This window comes from Pleurodeles waltl, chromosome 4_1 (genome assembly GCF_031143425.1).
Source record: "Pleurodeles waltl isolate 20211129_DDA chromosome 4_1, aPleWal1.hap1.20221129, whole genome shotgun sequence".
Taxonomy (NCBI): domain Eukaryota; kingdom Metazoa; phylum Chordata; class Amphibia; order Caudata; family Salamandridae; genus Pleurodeles; species Pleurodeles waltl.
The window spans coordinates 843241366-843260419 of NC_090442.1; the positions used below are offsets into that span (position 1 = coordinate 843241366).

Below are 19054 nucleotides of genomic sequence, written 5' to 3' on the forward strand. Positions count from 1 at the left end.
CCTCCTACCAGCTGCCATTTCCACCCTCCCCTCCTCTTATGGCAGCCGCGGAGCGGTAACAGGGAGCAACCTTTGACCCTGCTTCTGCAGGCAGGTCGCTCCCCGCTCCGCCATCCGCGCCACCTCCACGCCATATCTTTTTTCCTCCTTTTTCCCCGCCGCTGCGTCCCCTGCAGACCCTCCCGCCTCCTTCTCAAGGTCTCTTTTTCCTTGTTTTCCCCGCCGCTGCGTCCCCTGCGGCCCCTCCCACCTCCCCCTCCTCCTCACGGTCTCTTTTTCCTTGTTTTCCCGCCGCTGCGTCCCCTGCGGCCCCTCCCACCTCCCCCTCACCCTCACCGCCTCTTTTTCCTTGTTTTCCCCTCCGCTCATCCCCTGCGGCCCCTCCCCCCTCCTCCTCACCGTCTCTTTTTCCGTGTTTTCCCCGCCGCTGCGTCCCCTGCGTCCCCTCCCGCCTCCTCGCCACCGAGTCTTTTCCTTGTTTTCCCCGCCGCTGCATCCCCCGCGGCCCCACCCCCCCAGCCCTCTCATTCGTCAAGCCCTCCCTCCTCCCAGCTGCCACTCCTACCCTCCCCTCCTCTTATGTCAGCCGCGGCGCAGTAACAGGGAGCAACCTTTGACCCTGCTTCTGCAGGCAGGTCACTTACCACTCCGCCATCCGCGCCACCTCCACTCTGTATCTTTTTTCCTCCTTTTTCCCCGGCACTGCGTCCCCTGCCGCTCCTCCCACCTCCCCCCTCCTCCTCACCGTCTCTTTTTCCTTGTTTTCCTTGCCGCTCGTCCCCTGCGGCCCATCCCGCCTCCCCCCTCCTCCTCACCATCTCTTTTCCTTGTTTTCCCCACCACTGCGTCCCCTGCAGCCCCACCCCCCAGCCCTCTCATTCATCAACCCCTCCCTCCTCCCAGCTGCCACTCCCACCCACCCGTCCTATTATGTCAGCTGCGGTGCGGTAACAGGGAGCAACCTTTGACCCTGCTTCTGCAGGCAGGTCGCTCCCCACTCCGCCATCCGTGCCACCTCCACTCCGTATCTTTTTTCCTCCTTTTTCCCTGCAGCTGCGTCCCCTGTGGCCCCTCCCACCTACCCCTCCTCCTTACCGTCTCTTTTTCCTTGTTATCCCCGCTGCTGCGTCCCCTGCGGCCCCTCCCGCCTCCCCCCTCCTCCTCACCATCTCTTTTTCCTTGTTTTCCCCGCCGCTCGTACCCTGCGGCCCCTCCCACCTCTCCCCTCCTCCTCACCGTCTCTTTTTCTGTGTTTTCCCTGCCGCTGCGTCCCCTGCGGCCCCTCCCGCCTCCTCCTCACCGTCTCTTTTCCTTGTTTTCCCCGCCGCTGCGTGCCCTGTGGCCCCACCCCCCCAGCCCAATCATTCGTCAAGCCCTCCCTCCTCCCAGCTGCCATTCCCCCCCTCCCCTCCTCTTATGGCAGCCGCGGCGCAGTAACAGGGAGCAACCTTTGACCCCGCTTCTGCAGGCAGGTCACTTCCGCTCCACCATCCGCGCCACCTCCACTCCGTATCTTTTTTACTCCTTTATCCCCACCACTGCACCCCCTGCCGCCCCTCCCACCTCCCCCCTTCTCCTCACCGTCTCTTTTTCCTTGTTTTCCCTGCCGCTTGTCCCCTGCGGCCCCTCCCGCCTCCTCCTCACCGTCTCTTTTTCCATGTTTTCCCCGCCGCTGCATCCTCGGCGGCCCCTCCCACCTACCCCTCCTCCTCACCGTCTCTTTTTCCTTGTTTTCCCCGCCGCTGCATTCCTGCGGCCCCTCCCGCCTCCCCCCTCCTCCTCACCGTCTCTTTTTCCTTGGTTTCCCCGCTGCTCGTCCCCTGCGGCCCCTCCCGCCTCCCCCCTCCTCCTGACCGTCTCTTTTTCCGTGTTTTCCCTGCCGCTGCGTCCCCTGCGGCCCCTCCCGCCTCCCCCGTCCTCCTCACCATCTATTTTCCTTGTTTTCCCCACCGCTGCGTCCCCTGTGGCCCCAGCCCTCTCATTCATCAAGCCCTCCCTCCTCCCAGCTGCCACTCCCACCCTCCCCTCCTCTTATGGCAGCTGGCCGCTGGCGCGCAGCAGGCACATGAAGCAGCCGCGCCGCTGCCGCACCAAAGGCAAACCCGTCTGCGCCCGTCCGCACCTAGACCGCGCCCAGCGCCAGTCCCCCTGGCCCTCTCAGACACACCTATTCCCCCCTCACCCTCCACTCTGTCAACTTAGGCCCCCGCCCCACATGCACCCCATCTAGCCCCACACACACTCATGGCTCCTTCACCTGCCACACCTGTCACTTCTCCTGCTCCTCATCCCTCATACCAAACACCAACCATAGCGACCAAACCTTCCACAAACACAACACCCCCAACGCAAGACTCTCCCGCCCGGCCCCCACCAACCAACCCCGCCGCACACCAGCCCACAACCAGATCACAACTCTACTAGGTGTATTTAGAGGGGAAATACAGTGCGCCAAGGAATTAGCTCAAAAGTTTAGACACTAACTAATCTACATACAATGGTGCACTACTATGGGGAATACACCCTAACCCCAAATGTTGGCTGTGCAACCAGTCAGACTATACATGTACATTCTGTGGCACCCGTTGTTCTCAAGTACATGCCCTGGTGTAATGCTTCAAATTTTTTTAACAAATACAGTACTCTTATTTATGCAAGCGCAGCTACTTACTCAAGATGGTGGTTATATTAATATACACAAAACATACTAATCAAAAAGTATTGTGTTCTTTGTATTTTGAGAACCTGGTTTAATACTCTCTCCCCCACACTAATTAGCCCTTACATGTCAATATCATGATCACACAAATCCAATTTTATCAGTCCATCTCATTCCAAATAAATTAGATATGCGAGAGTCGTTCCATCAAGGTCCACAATCCGTTCTGTTTGAACACAAATGTTCCCAAAGTCCTTATCATCACCTTAAGTTCAGGTAAAAATCCATAGTAAAACAAACATTATCCAAGTTCTTTGTAACGACCTTACAGCCAACATGTGTTTCGTCACTTGACTTCCTCAGGGCTGGAATATAGTCGCTTCATTTAAATAGTAAATCTGGAACCCAAGAGTCATTGTAGAAAAATTAAATATACTTAATGTAGTAATAATAACACATTAGTCAAAATTGTAGAGCACTAGTAGAAACATGAGGATCCATATCCAAAATTTCGTGATTGGATTAGTATCACATACCCAGATTAATATAAGTAAATTCCAATATTAATCCATATAAACACCCAATCTGTGAATGCCCTCATCATGCACTAATAATCACGCCGTCAAAAAGTGGAAAGATAAAGTCCGAAATACATGCACTATAGCAACCATATAATAGAAAAACACCCATTTGTTGTCACAACCCAAATAAATACAAACAAACTCCACCAATAATCTAAAGTAACCCGGGAGAGAAATGCCGGGTCACGCATTACCTCAGATAATCCAAAAAACACGCTATATCAAGTCAAAATCCAGTTCACTAACACTCCTGCTGTCACACTTGTACTATAGCCTTTCCTTTCCTCGGCTCAATTAGAATTCACCAGAGTTCGTCCTGAAATGTAAAAAGTATATTTATACCTTCTTTCATTCCACATTCTCATTGTACTTTTGCCAGCGTGTAAGTTCAACAGAAATTATTTAAACAGAAATATTTCAATTCACCGCTCCCCAATCAAGCTTTAAGCTAAAATCTATAACCGCGTTCATAACGCACCTCCTATTATCCTAATGTTAGCCGAGAGGTTCTAACCACTCCTCGTTTACTAGTACCTTGTTAAAATTCCTCAGAACGTAGAACCAAAGAACCATAACCCGCTACGGAACTCTCCTCCAAAATCCTTAGCCGCTACTCACGTTCGTCAAAAACAAATGAGCCGATTACATCCCGTTCGCGCTCCTCTAGAGTTGTTGCAAACTCACATAGAGAGCCGCCGTGTACGGCGTTCTCCCTCTCCCTCTATTAAAGACTTATCCGGCATTGTAACAAACGAAAGACTAATCTCCTGGTAATACGCTAAACATAAACAAAGGACTAAAAACACCAGACTGCCTGTTTAAATATTGATCAACCCAGTGGAAACACAAGTATTTCGAACCCCATTACGTGGGAGTAGATGATAATACCTTCTTTATTAAACTCTTACTCAACACTTGAAAAAACTAATTACATCCCAGTGAAGACCATAACCTATATTACTTATGGAAAATACAATCATTCACCCACACGGTAATGTGCATTAAGTATTATAATAAAACCCTGTCCATTCACTTGTAGCATGACAACAAACAGTTGTAGAATACACATTGAAAAAATAATTGGTGCATTACTAAAACGTGAGAAGTATAAAGTGTAAATATGAAGTATAAATGAAAAAGTAAAATGGTGAAACAGAAAGGTATTTAAACCTAACCCATAATATTCCCTTCAGATAAATTCCACCACCTATTCACGAATAATGCATGAGTAACACTTATATTGGATTTCATATAACAATTTGTGGTTCATTTATAACAGGTCTTGCATAAGACAGCATCACATTAAACAATGATATACACGTCACATTATCGTTTCGGATAAACTTGACAGTGCTGCTTGCAATATTACCAACCAGACTCCTATAGATTGTTAAATTCATGCTCCCAGAAAGAATTCCAATTCCCTATCTGAGTTTAGGCCGTCTTCTACTGCCCTTAATCGCATTATCCAAATCGCTTCTCTTCTTCTTAACTTTAATTCCCTATTCCCACCTCTCTGATCTTTCAACACCTGTTCACAACCAAAGAACGTAAATCCAACTCTTGTATTCTGAGACACACAGTTAATCATATGTGCTACCACAGGGTATCTAATATCCTGCTGTGCTAACGCTCTGGCGTGTTCTCCAATTCTAATTTTTAGAGGTCGGATAGTACTCCGGACATAGTATTTTTTGCATTTACATAACAATATATAAACCACAAAGGAAGAGTTGCAATTCATACTGGTCCTAATGGGAAATGTTTCACCCAATGTATTAGAGAATTCTTCCTGCCCCTGGCAGGCCCACTTGCAGAGTCCACAGTCTCCACATCTAAAAAATCCTATCCTCTGTTTTTGCAACCAATTAGCTTTAGGAACCATTCTAGGAAAACTTGGGCTAAGAATTTGTTGTAATGTCCTCCCCCTACGGAAAGTAAAACTAGGTTTACTGGTTAGAAACTCGGTCACTGTTTCATCGCAAAGTAGGATATGCCAATGTTTTGTGATAAACTTCTTAAAAATCCCCGTACTACCTGTAAAATCTGTAACCAGTCTCACTTTCTCGCCCTTGTGCACTCTTGCATTCCTGTTTTTAGATATTAAAGTTGCATGCCTTGGTACATGTTTAATTCTGTTCTGTGCCTTGGTAATTAGATTACCGCTGTAGCCTCTGCTTCTAAAGCGGTTACCCATTTCCTCGATACACTTCTCAAATTCCATGTCATTGCTACAGTTCCTCCGTGCTCTGACCATCTCTCCATATGGAATTGAATCAATTTGGTGTTTGGGATGCGCACTTGCCGCATGTAATACTGCACTGCAGGCAGTAGATTTGCTATATAGTTTGCTCTCTATACGGCCATTCTCTATGTACAGTTCTGCATCCAGAAATTCTATACATTTCGCACTGTACTTACAAGTAAATTTAACATTGATATAGTTGGAATTCAAATATTCGACAAAATCCAATAATTGATTCGCACCCCCTGTCCATAACCTGGTACAATCGTCAATGTAACGTCCCCAATAGAGGATAAAGGTTTGCCAGTGGGCAGCACCTGGACCCCAGACCCACCTCTCCTTGTATCGGCCCATAAAGATTCCTGCATACGAGGGAGAGAATCTGGAGCCCATAGCCACCCCTTGTTTTTGTCTACCAATCTTGCTCAAAAATAAAATAATTATTTTCAAGAATCATTGAAATAATTTCCAATAACATCCTCGTATGTTGCCACCTATTCACAGGTTGTTTGTTTAAAAACCACTCTGTAGCTTCCAGACCCACACTATGTTGGATACAAGTATATAAACAAACTATGGGGGTCATTCTGACCCTGGCGGTCAGTGTTAAAGCGGCGGCCAACCCGCCAACAGGCTGGCGGCCAAAAAAACAGAATTCTGACCCTGGCGGGAACCGCCAACACAGGCCGCCGCATTAACACTCCGACCGCCACGGCGGTACAAACAAACAGCGCGGCGGTCAGCGCCAACAGGCAGGCGGCAGACAATGTACCGCCCACCCTATCACGACTCACCAAACCGCCACCTTTTCCGGGGCAGGAGCCCCGCCGATAAAAGCACGGCGGAAACAGACATCTCCAATGGAAAACGCTTACCTCGACACACTCCATGCGGAATCGGAACAGCATGGAACCAGAACTCCACATCCTCCCAGCTATTGCCTTCCTGCTCTTCTTCCAGGATCACGAACCACGCCGCAGACGACAACGGTGAGTACTGCACCTATGACACAGGGGAGGGGGGAGGAGGAAAGTTTACGGGCACACACAGACGCCACACACCCACCCCCACCCTCACCCCCACCGAAATACCTACACACCTATGCAGATAAAAAAGTCAGAGTGACACCCCCAAACCCCCCCCCCAAAAAAAGCAAAGACAAAAGGTAATGAATGTAAAAGTAGAACTATATTATTGCAACAATAAAGCATAGCGATCTTAGCAATATATGAAGAATTAATACACATCCATACAAGTAGCAAAAGTCCGGCCCAGTCTTTCAAAGTCCAAATGTCCGTGGGCCAATGTGCAGCAACACATGGGCAAAGCCCACACACGAGATCGAGTCAATTGGAGAGAACACTGCTGGGGCATCACAAAAAGTTAAAACAGGCACCTCAGGGGGAAAGGAAGGGGGGGCACCTCAGCCACATGAGTCCACGACGCCAGATCCACGAAGGCCCTCCATGGCCACTGTGCCATCCTGGGGAATGCAAAGCCACAGTCTCACAAGTCTCTACAGTGGGTGGATTGGCCACTGTGCCATCCTGGGGAGTGCAAAGCCACAGTCTCACAAGTCTCTACAGTGGGTGGATTGCCCACTGTGCAATCCTGGGGAGTGCAAAGCCACAGTCCATCAGGTGGATTACAGAGACCACTGGTCATGGAGGAGGCATGGTGGGCAGAGTGCGTCGTGAAGGCCTGCCCGACACAGAACCGGGACTGCCAATGGGCCAGCGGTGCTTGACAGGAAGGGCCCAGCGGAGCGGTGCTTGACAGGAAGGGTTCAGCGGAGCGGTGCTTGAGACGGCGGGGCCCAGCGGAGCGGTGCTTGACAGGAAGGGCCCAGCGGAGCGGTGCTTGAGACGGCGGGGCCCAGCGGAGCGGTGCTTGACAGGAAGGGCCCAGCGGAGCGGTGCTTGACAGGAAGGGCCCAGCGGAGCGGTGCTTGAGACGGCGGGGCCTAGCGGAGCGGTGCTTGACAGGAAGGGCCCAGCGGAGCGGTGCTTGAGACGGCGGGGCCCAGCGGAGCGGTGCTTGACAGGAAGGGCCCAGCGGAGCGGTGCTTGAGATGGCGGGGCCCTGTTCAGCGGTGCCTGTCTTGGTGGGGCCCTGTTCAGCGGTGCTCCTCACGGCGGGGCCCTGTTCAGCGGTGCTCCTCACGGCGGGGCCCTGTTCAGCGGTGCCTGTCTTGGCGGGGCCTCACGGCGGGGCCCTGTTCAGCGGTGCCTGTCTTGGCGGGGCACTGTTCAGCGGTGCTCCTCACGGCGGGGCCCTGTTCAGCGGTGCTTCTCACGGTGGGGCCCTGTTCAGCGGTGCTCCTCATGGCGGGGCCCTGTTCAGCGGTGCTCCTCACGGCGGGGCCCTGTTCAGCGGTGCCTGTCTTGGCGGGGCACTGTTCAGCGGTGCTCCTCACGGCGGGGCCCTGTTCAGCGGTGCTTCTCACGGCGGGGCCCTGTTCAGCGGTGCTCCTCATGGCGGGGCCCTGTTCAGCGGTGCTCCTCACGGCGGGGCCCTGTTCAGCGGTGCCTGTCTTGGCGGGGCCCTGTTCAGTGGTGCTCCTCACGGCGGGGCCCTGTTCAGCGGTGCTCCTCACGGCGGGGCCCTGTTCAGCGGTGCTCCTCACGGCGGGCCCTGTTCAGCGGTGCTCCTCACGGCGGGGCCCTGTTCAGCGGTGCCTGTCTTGTGTTTCCAGTGAACCACACCTGGCCAATACTTGCCGCTCAGTCTGCATCGGACCTTTCCGTTGCGGGGCCCTCCTGTGATGGAGTCCTGGGGCCCTGGGTGTTTGTGGAACTCTTACGGGATGGAGGGGGTGGGTCAGGTGAGGAAAAGAGGTCATGTTTAGAGAGGAAAATTTTCTTTGGAGCCATGGGAAGGGTAGCTGGAGTGGGTATGGGAGTGGAGGAAGAGGATGTGGTTGTAGGAGAGTCAAGTGTGCTGTCTTTGGGTGCAGGTGCTTGGGCTGGAGGCTGACGTGAGGTGGATGGCTGTTGTTTGGGTGCCTGCCTGCGTTTGTGTGGTTGGGAAGCGTGGGTGACAGACACACTGGGAGAGGACACAGGGGACGTGTACATGGCAGTGGGGGTGGTGACTGCACGTGTGCGGACTGGTCTGGAGGGTGTGCTGGTGATGGGTGGAATGGCTGATGGTGGTGTGCTTGCAGGTGTGTGTGGAGACGTCACAGGGAGGGAGGAGGGAGACGAGGAGGTGGGGGACACAGAGGAGGTAGTGACTGTTGGCATGTCTGCATCTGGATGTTGCTTGGGTGAATGCTTGTGTGTCCTGTGGTGCTTATGTCTGGATGAGCTGCCCTTGGGTGTTGAGGTGTGTGCAGGCTGGTCTGTAGGTGTGGATGGGATAGGCAGAGGAACAGGGGAGTGGGACTGGGTGGAGGGAGTCAGAAGAGGGAGGCTGGAGACAGGGACAATCGCTGCCGTCAGTGCTGAGGCCAGAGCGTTGAACGATCGTTGATGGGCAGCCTGACCCGAATGAAGGCCCTCCAGGTATGCATTGCTTTGATGCACCTCCCTCTCCACACCCTGGATGGCATTCAAAAGGGTAGACTGCCCAACAATGATGGTCCTCAGGAGGTCAATGACCTCCTCACTGAGGGCAGCAGGGGTGACTGGGGCAGGGCCTGAGGTGCCTGGGGCGAAGGAGATGGCCGGCTTCCTGGCCTTGCGGGCACGGGCCGAAGGCCGAGGGGCTGCTGGGAGGGCGGAGCTGGTGCGCTGGGTGGCGGCTGTACCTGTAGGATCGGTGGGCACGGATGTTGCCGCCACCGCAAGGGAGCTCCCTTCCGAGGATGTGTCGGTGTCGCTGACGTCTCCACGGGTCCCCGTGGTGGAGCCCCCCTCGCCCTCCGTCTCACTGGTCATGTCGGAGTCCGTTGCATGGCCTTCCGGGGCCATGTGAGATGCAGCTCCCTCTTGCGCCGATGCCACTTCTCCTCCGCCTGATGATGCTAATGCACACATTCACAGAGAAACAAAGAAAATTGGGGGGGGTGGAAAACATAAAGACAAGTTGAGTGCATGCATTGGGGACACCGTTGGCGGAGAGGACAGACACAGAAGCCCCCTGCACTACGCTGCGCACTTGGGGTACACTACTCATTCACTGGGACATGCCCTACAAGCCTATGGGTGACAACTGCCCACAGAGTATACACTGGTCCATGAATCACGTTACTAGGCACCCTACAGAGGTGGGGGGCAGGGGCACAGGACCATACCTCACGGACGGGCCTATCCTACAGAAATCGCCATGGCCTAGGGATACCCACAGCCCTCCTCCCCCACACAGGCACCTCCACTGCGCGCAAAATAGCTGAATGTGCTGGTACTCACCCCCTTGTGTCTGCTGTGATGTCCTCAAGCGCCCATCTAAATCGGGGTAGGCCACCGCCAGGATCCGGGACATCAGGGGGGTCAAGGTACGACTGGCACCCCTCCTAGGTTGGGAGGCCATCCCCAGCAGAGCTTCCGCCGTCTTCCTGCTCCCGCGGCGGATGTCCTCCCACCTCTTGCGGCAGTGGGTGCCCCTTCTGTTGTGGACCCCCAGGGCCCGGACGTCCTTGGCGATGGCACGCCAAATGTCGATCTCTGATGGGCGCTGACCTATGTGACATGTACGGGGGGGAAGAGAAACATCATCACTTTTCTGCATGCTCGATGTGAGTGGCCCCCCCTCCCCAACCTTGCCATGTGGCACATGCTCTCATCTGTCGTGCCATGCATTCGTCATTCGCTGCCCTCCCCTCCATTGTACATCCTCCCCACTCAACCCAGGTATTGGGCACTATGCATTGCCCCCCGTGTACTCACCTGTTGGTCTGGAGGCCCGTAGAGTAGCGCATACTGGGGGAGGACCCCGTCCACGAGCTTCTCCAACTCCTCGGAACTGAAGGCGGGGGCCCTTTCCCCAGTCGCAGCAGCCATTGTCACTTCCAGGCCAAGGTCACAGCACCACTTGCAGTATAGGTGCTCTCCTGTGGATGCTCAGGTCTCATGTGATCAAGCAGAGAGAAAATGGCAGTTACGGCCGCGGCGGTGCGTACCGCGACCGCCGGCGCTCACCGCCATTGGCTCCTGAAACCCATAAGGTTCAATGTTGTCCAATGCGGCTTTGCGCCGCGGACTGCGACCGCCTACCGCCACGGTGTGCCACGCTTGCGCAATGACCTCACTTCACATTGTCACACTTCACAGGTCAGGCAGCCGCCATTTCAAGGGCCCACATGGCTTAATTCCTACAGCTTCACACATGGCTAGGCCTTGCGCCGACAATCATACTAGCCATTCAATCCCGAGAGATTCGTGTACTGTGCATGCTGTGGGCACTTACCTGTGGGTTGCTTGACTCGGTGCTCCATGTTGTCCTTCCTAGGCACCGTCCGCTGGGACTTGCGAGGAGACGGAGGAATGTTCCCGTGTACAGACCGCTGGTGGACCTGTCGACAATGGAAGAAAGACACGTCATACTCACCTAGAGACTCAACCGTGCCACTATACAGGAACTGTGTGCCCAGCTGGAGCCAGACCTGATGTCACCCATCCGCCAACCCACAGGGATTCCGCCTCTAGTGCAGGTGCTGTCAGTACTGCATTTTTTGCCAGTGGATCATTTCAAACTACAGTGGCCATTTCATCTGGGATGTCTCAGCCTATGTTTTCAAAGGTGTTGTCCAGAGTGTTGTCTGCCCCGATGAAATACATGCGGAGCTACATCATTTTCCCTGAGGTGGGTGACTTGCCTACAGTGAAGGGTGATTTCTATGCCCTTGGACACATTCCCAATATCATTGGTGCCATTGATGGGACCCATGTGGCTTTGGTTCCCCCAAAAGACAATGAACAGGTGTACAGGAACCGAAAAAGTTATCATTCGATGAATGTCCAGGTGGTCTGTTTGGCTGACCAGTACATCTCCCATTTAAATGCCAAGTTCCCAGGGTCAGTGCATGACGCGTACATCATGCGAAATAGCAGCATCCCTTATGTGATGGAACAGCTACAGAGACACCGTGTGTGGCTAATTGGTGACTCTGGTTACCCCAACCTGCCTTGGCTATTGACCCCAGTGAGGAATCCCAGGACCAGGGCAGAGGAACGGTACAATGAGGCCCATGGGCGTACTAGGAGGGTGATTGAGCGGACCTTCGGCCTCCTGAAGGCCAGGTTTAGGTGCCTGCATATGACTGGTGGATCCCTAATGTACTCACCAAAGAAGGTGTGTCATATCATCGTGGCCTGCTGCATGCTTCACAACCTGGCTTTGCGACGCCAGGTGCCTTTCATGCAGGGGGATGGTCCAGATGGTGGTGTTGTGGCTGCTGTGGAGCCTGCGGAGAGTGAAGAGGAGGAAGACGAAGAGGACGACACAGACAACAGGGACAGAGTGATACTGCAGTATTTCCAGTGACACACAGGTAATAATCTACTCCTGCATTGTATTATGTCTGTAACTGTAGTTGCTCTCTACTGTCTGACTTTTCACCCCAATGTATGGTAACTTAGTTGTGTATATCACTTCCTATTTCAGTGATCTGATCCCCACGGAGTGCCCTCTGTTTTTTTTCCCCATGGACTACCGCTGTGTGACACTGGTATGTTGTCATCACAATGTAAATAGAAATGTTTTGTTGGTTATATCGAATACATTTGGTTTAAATAAATAGATAGCAGAATCCAGTTGGTTTTTGTGCAATAATTGTGTTTATTGAAGTTTTCAAATAGGTGTATAGTTCAAAAAGGGTGATGGGTGATGGTGGAGGCATGTCCATGGCAGTGTCCAGACTGTCGTTCCTACAGGTCCATTGTCCATATGCCTGTGGAAGGTGGAGCAGGGGCAGTTCAAGGTTGGACAGGGTGAACAAGTGGGACAGTGGGATGACATCCGGGGGGTTCCGTGCATGGCGGGGGTCTTGACATCCTACTCTGTCTTCTTCCTAGATCTCAGGCCTTTCTTGCGGGGTGGTTCTTGTTCTGCAGGGGGTGGGGTCCGGGTGGGCCGTTGCTGTTGTGTCGGGGCCTCCTGACCACTAGCGCCGGCGGAGGTGGTGGGCTGTTCTTCCTCCATGCTGGTGGCAGGGGCCCTTTGGGGGGCCACATGGTCCCGCAAAGTGGTGACAATCTGGTTGAGTGCCACCACCATTGTACCCATTGCGGCACTGATGCTGCGCAGTTCTTTCCGGAACCCCATATTCTGTTGCTCATGCAGAAGCAGTATCTCCTGCAACCTGGCCAGGACCGTCGCCATCGTCTCTTGGGAGTGGTGGTACGCTCCCATGATGGTGGTGAGGGCCTCTTGGACAGTGGGTTCCCTAGGCCTGTCCTCCCTCTGTTGCACAGCAGCCCTCCCAGTTCCTCTTTGTTCCTGGGCCTCTGTCCCCTGGACGGTGTGCCCACTACCAGTGCCCCCAGGTCCCTGTTCTTGTTGGGGTTGTGGGTTACCCTGGGTGCCCTGTACTGGTAGACACACCGCTGCTTGACCTGTCCTGGAGACAGAAGCATGGGCCCGCTGGGTGGGTGCTGTGCTGGTGTTTCCAGAGGGGGGTAGGTCTGCTGTGGCCTGTGGCTGACTGAGGGTAACCGACTGTCCAGAGGTCCCCGATGGGCCGGGCTGGTCATCAGGTTCTAGGTCGACAGAGCTGCTGTCATCACTGGGGGCTTGTTCTGGGGGTGGGATGGACAAATCTGGAGGTTGGGGGGGTGAAGTAGTTGAGATCAGACTTACCAGAGTCCATTCCTCCGCCTACTCCAGCGAGGCCCTCAGGATGTTCAAGACCTCTTGCTCCCATGCTGTGAATTTGGGTGGAGTGGGTGGGGGTCCGCCGCCAGTCTTCTGCACAGCGATGTTGTGTCTTGACACCATCGACCGCACCTTCCCCCGTAGGTCGTTTCAGCGCTTTCGGATGTCTTCCCGATTTCTGGGATGCTGTCCCACAGCGTTGACCCTGTCGACGATCCTTTGCCATAGCTCCGCCTTCCTGGCTATTGTGGTGTGCTGCACCTGTGTGCCGAAGAGCTGGGGCTCTACCCTGATTATTTCCTCCACCATGACCCTGAGTTCTTGGTCCAAGAACCTGGGGTGTCTTTGGGGTGCCATGGGGTGGTGTGGATGAGGTGTGGGGTGGTGTTTGTGGTGATGAGTGTGGTGGTGTGTGGTGTTTTGTGCGTAGATGTGGTGTGGGTGATGGTGTTGGGTTCCTGTGTGTGTTGTGCTTTGCGTTCCCTGTGCTCTCTCTCTGTGTATTGCGCCTTGTCTCTGAATTTCGATTTGTGGGGGTTTGAGGGTGATGTGGGTGTGTGTTTTATATAGTGATGGGTGTGTGGGTGTGTTGTTTGTATGTGTATCAGGTGTGTGTATTTCGAATTGTCCAATGTGGCTGTGTTTTGTAAAGGTGTGTGTATTTTGAGCGCGGCGGTGTGTACCGCCAATGGAATACCGCGGTTGAAAGACCGCCGCGTGGATTCGTGGGTCGTAATGGCATGGGCGTGTTTGTGTTGGCGTGACGGTGGAGGTTTGGTCATCTCCAGTTTATCGCTGACCGCTGATGAGGCGGCCTTATGTGGATGTCGGGTTTTTGGCGGTTTGGCAGTTGTGGGTCAGAATGACCGTGGTGGTTTACCGCGGCCGCGGCGGTATAATGGCGGTCTTCTGACCGGCGGTAAGAACCTTTTACCGCCGAGGTCAGAATGACCCCCTATGTCTAGTTTAACCATTAACATTCCTTCTTCCCATTCCACATCATTAAGAATACTTAAAATATGCATAGCGCCTTGATGTACGATGGTAACTTTTGCACAACAGGTTTAAAAAATACATCCACATATGTATGCACATATTCAGACAGTTTTTCAGTAGGAACGCCTATACCTGAAATGATAGGTCTACCCGGGGGAAAAGGCAAATCTTTATGAATTTTGGGCAGCATGTAGAAACAAGGAAATCTCCACTTGATTACCTTGAGATACAAATATTCATCCCTATTTAGTAAATCAGATTGATACCAAGCTTCTAGTTTTTCATTAATAATACCACTAAATCTAAAGATAGGGTTCGAATTCAACTTCTCGTAATAATTTATATCGTCCAATTGTGACCAACCTCGGACTCAAACAACTGGTCACCGCACCCACCCGTTCAGCAGGACACACGCTCGACGCAATTCTCACCGCAAGCCAACACATACCCTACACCCACACCACCGAAATCCTCTGGACTGACCACCACTGCGTCTAATTCTCCTTCACCAAACCCCCCACACACTACCATCAACACACCACACCCTACCGCATGTGGGACAAGATCCCCACAGAACGACTAAACTCCCAACTGGCCCATAACCCTCCCACGCCAACGACCCCAACACAGGAGCACACAACCTCTCCAAATGGATCACTACCTGCGCAGACACACTAGCCCCCCTCAGAAAACACAATGCCACCTGCAACATCAAAAACGCCCCATGGTTCACCCCTGAGCTCCAAGACTCCAAGCGCAAATGCCACCAAGCTGAGAAAATATGGCGACTAGAACCTTCCACAAACAACTTCTCCACCCTCAAAACCACCATTCGCACCCATCACCAACTCATACGCACCACCAAAAAAAATCACTACAAGACATGCCTTGACAACAACTCTTAAAACAGCAAAGAACTCTTCGCCATCATCAATGAACTTGACAAACCCAAAGCCAGCAACATAGACCCCCCACACACACAGCCCCTATGTGACGCCCTTTCCAACCACTTCCTCCACACACCCCTCACCCACCCAACCCAACCCCCACTCATGACCCCCCCACCACACTCTACACCTGGACCCCCACCACACACGTAGAAACCGAAAAAACCATGAACTCCATCCACTCCGGTTCCCCCTCCGACCCCTGCCCACATCGCATCTGCAACAAAGCCAGCCCAACCATCGCCCCCATACTCTACAACATATTCAACTCCTCTTTCGACTCCGCCACCTACTGAGACCCCTGGAAACACGCGGAAATCACTGCTCTCCTAAAAAAAAAACAAGCAGACCCGGAGATCCTCTCCAACTACCGCCCTATCTCCCTCCTCCCTTTCCCCACCAAGGTTGCAGAGAAATTAGTCAACGCCCACCTATCCCACTTCCTCGAAGAAAACAACATATTGACCTCTCACAATCCAGGTTCCGCAAAAACCACAGCATGGAAACCGCCCTCATTGCATGCACTGACGACAACAGGTCCAACATCGACAAATGCAAGACCGTCGCACTCATCCTTCTAGACTTCTCCACAGCCTTTGACACCGTCTGCCACCACACACTTCGCACACGCCTCCACAACATAGAAATTCGCCACAAAGCCTTAGACTGGCTCACCTCCTTCCTCACCGACCGGACCCAGAGAGTCCGCCTTCCACCCTTCCACTCCAACACTACCAAGATCACCTGCGGAGTCCCCCAAGGGTCCTCCCTCAGCCCCACACTCTTTAACATCTACATGATCCCCGCTAGCCAACATCCTCCGAGCACAAGGAATTACTATCCTCTCCTATGCAGATGACACCCAACTCATCCTCTCCATCACCCACAACCCCACCACCACCAAAACCAACCTACACGCTGCTCTCCTCGACACCGCCAACTGGATGACCCTAACCACCTCAAGCTCAACTCAAACCAAACAGAGATCATCATCTTCGGCCCCAACAAAACCACATGCGACGACTCCTGGTGACCCACCACCCTAGGCCCTGCACCCACTCCTGCAAACCACGCACGCAACCTTGGCATCATCCTAGACCCCTCCCTCTCCATGACACAGCAAATCAATGCTCTAACCTCCTCCTGCTTCCACACACTCCGCACTCTAAAAATATCCTTCAAATGGATTCCCCCAGAGACCAGGAAGACAGTCACCCACGCACTCATCAGCAGCAGACTGGACTACGGTAATGCCCTCTACGCCGGCACACACTCAAACTCAAACACAAACTCCATAGAATCCAGGACACAGCCGCACGCCTCGTCCTTGGCCTCCCCCGCCACGAACAATTCTCACCACACCTCAAATCCCTTAACTGGCTCCCCACAGACAAGAGAATCACATTCAAGATCCTCATCCATGCACACAAATCCCTCCACAACACCGGCCCAACCTACCTCAACGAAAGAGTGAACTTCCACACTCCCACACGCAACCTCCAATCAGCCGACCTCGCCCTAGCCACAGTCCCCTGCATCCAACGCACCACCACAGGAGGCAGGTCCTGCTCCTACCTCGCCCCCAAAACCTGGAACTCCCTCCCCACCGTCCTTCGCAAAACCAAAGACCTTCTGGTCTTCAGAAAGAACCTCAAGACATGGTTGTTCAAACAGTGACCCTCCCTGCCCCCCATTTGATCTCCCCCCCCAGCGATAGAGACCCTCACGGGTGAGTAGCACGCTCTACAATTTTTTTTGATTGATTGATTGATTGATTGACAATTAAGGCAGGCAGCCATAGGAGCAACAAAATACCTGTAGGCCACAGAGAAACAGAAAGTATAGCCCTTCTTGTGGGTGGAAATCAGTGGCAGACCTTCAAGTCCAACAGGCTCTATTTTGTGGGCTCAGGTCAGTCATAGAGCATGCTGGGCTTTGTCAACTGAAGTGAACAGCTGGGAGGGTAGCGCCACTGGAGACCATACCCTGGGCTTATCGACTGCTATGGTGATTGTGACAAACTCTTGGGGCTGGCAGGTGCCATATTTAAGTTATTAGTGGCTATTCGCCTGGCCGAGGGAAAGTCAGTGGAGGTCAGCCTCAATGGAACACAGGCTGGCCTGAAAGAATAGACCACAAGACAGCTCACCAGGAAGCAAAACAGATGGATCAAGGGACTATGCAGTGACTGGGAATCAACTGACTTGAACTAGGATAACCTTCACATAGGGAAGGGGGAGATGGTGTGTGAGGGCTGATTCACACAGGTATTGAGTGGTAGAAAGGGAGGCAATGTTCAACCCGGCATGGGAAGCAAAAGCACGCTTCCCCAATCAGGTTATTATCACTTAACAACAAAGACCTACATTTCCCAGACAAAAGGCAACAAGCATAGAGCTACATTCAAAAGTACATCCTAGAGGTCTCCAGGAGGCTTATCTTCTGTAGCGAGACCAGTACTGAATGTGTCATAAACTTTACCCCAACCAGTAAAAGGCCTCTAGTGTGGCAATCCTCTGTGAAAGGTATAGAGGCATGGAGAGACCTATAGTCAAGAGAAACTGGAGGAGAGAGTTTGCAGAGCTTGAATACGGTGGCAACAAAGACCCAATGTCTCCTCTATTTTTAGCTCCCATAATGGCCCAAAGACCCTTTTTATATCAGGAGTGCCAGTGGCAAAATAGTAGTGCTACTAATTTGACTTTGCCTGGGACTTCATTCTAGACAGCACTTGTAGATCATACACAGGCATGCTAGTCATGTCTAGGAAGCTAACACGGGAACACCAAAACTTGCTGCTGGTCGCAACATGAAGGTACCTCCATCCAGATGAAAGAGACTACTTCTTCTGTTACCATATTTAGCAACCTTCTCAGACACTGACTACATTTTCACATTGCGCTGCCCTGCCCGATTCTATTGCAGAATCAGAAAGATTTACTTGGGGGATGGCCACGTGTTTTCTGTCAAAGCAGCAAGTTTCTCCTAAGTTATAGCTATGCATTAAGACATACACTCACCTGTTACCAGGCTAACAGCCAGACCCACGATAACAACCACTAGTACTCCAATTGTGCCGTAGTGAAGGTATGAAATGGCATACCAATAATCAACAATAGCCGGTCTGGAAAAAAAACATATACATATAATAGTTTAATTGTCTTTCAAAATAATACATCTTTTGAACTTCATCCTTATCACTTTAAAATACAAAAGGAAATTTAGGGGAGCACTTAAAAATCGTTAACCTTTTCAAAATCATTCTAACAATCTCAACCTTTTCAGGTAATTCATTTTATGGGCATAATGTACTTTTTGTATGGTAAAAATAAGAGTATATCAAAATACAGACCTATAAGTGTAGGTTTAATCAACTGAGTAGAGTAAGAAAGTTATTCACAGGAGGGATGCAGCCGATATGTTTTGTGTAGAGTATATCTGTAAGGCTGGTAACTGGTAATCACATAGTTGTCAAGTGTACAGATTATTTGTGTCATTTCAAAGTGTTCCATGTGTTTATTAGTGACATTGAAATTGGAACTATGGATTCAAAATATCCTGGGCGGTGTATATGTGCACCACTTTTGTGAACAGCTCAACTAATCGTGTCAGGGCCCATTTCACATGCTAGGATTCCACTTCCCTCCTCTCTGAGCAAATCAGAGCAGAGGCACCCATAGAGGGAGTTTGAAACAGGTCAGAACTAAAAGCCAGAGCTGAGCGAGGAAAAGGGGTACATATACGGAAATTATCTCTTTCAAGACACATTTTGAGGTGGGGTGGGGGCTGCATGGTGTTCTTATCCTGGGGCCAGTGCCCCTGAGGCCGCTCCTAAAATGTGAATGTGTGGCCATTAGTTTGGGTTGTTATT

General features: G+C 52.2%; 1 protein-coding gene across 1 annotated transcript in view; it reads right to left on the bottom strand.

Moving 5' to 3' along the window:
- The window catches only part of LOC138287201 (sodium-coupled monocarboxylate transporter 1-like), a 566599-nt gene that overhangs the window by 35266 nt on the left and 512279 nt on the right, over window positions 1-19054 (bottom strand). Inside the window, exon 13 of the mRNA XM_069227561.1 lies at window positions 18204-18307. Within this exon, the coding sequence (XP_069083662.1) occupies window positions 18204-18307 (104 nt within the window). The remainder of the gene's footprint in view (window positions 1-18203; window positions 18308-19054) is intronic.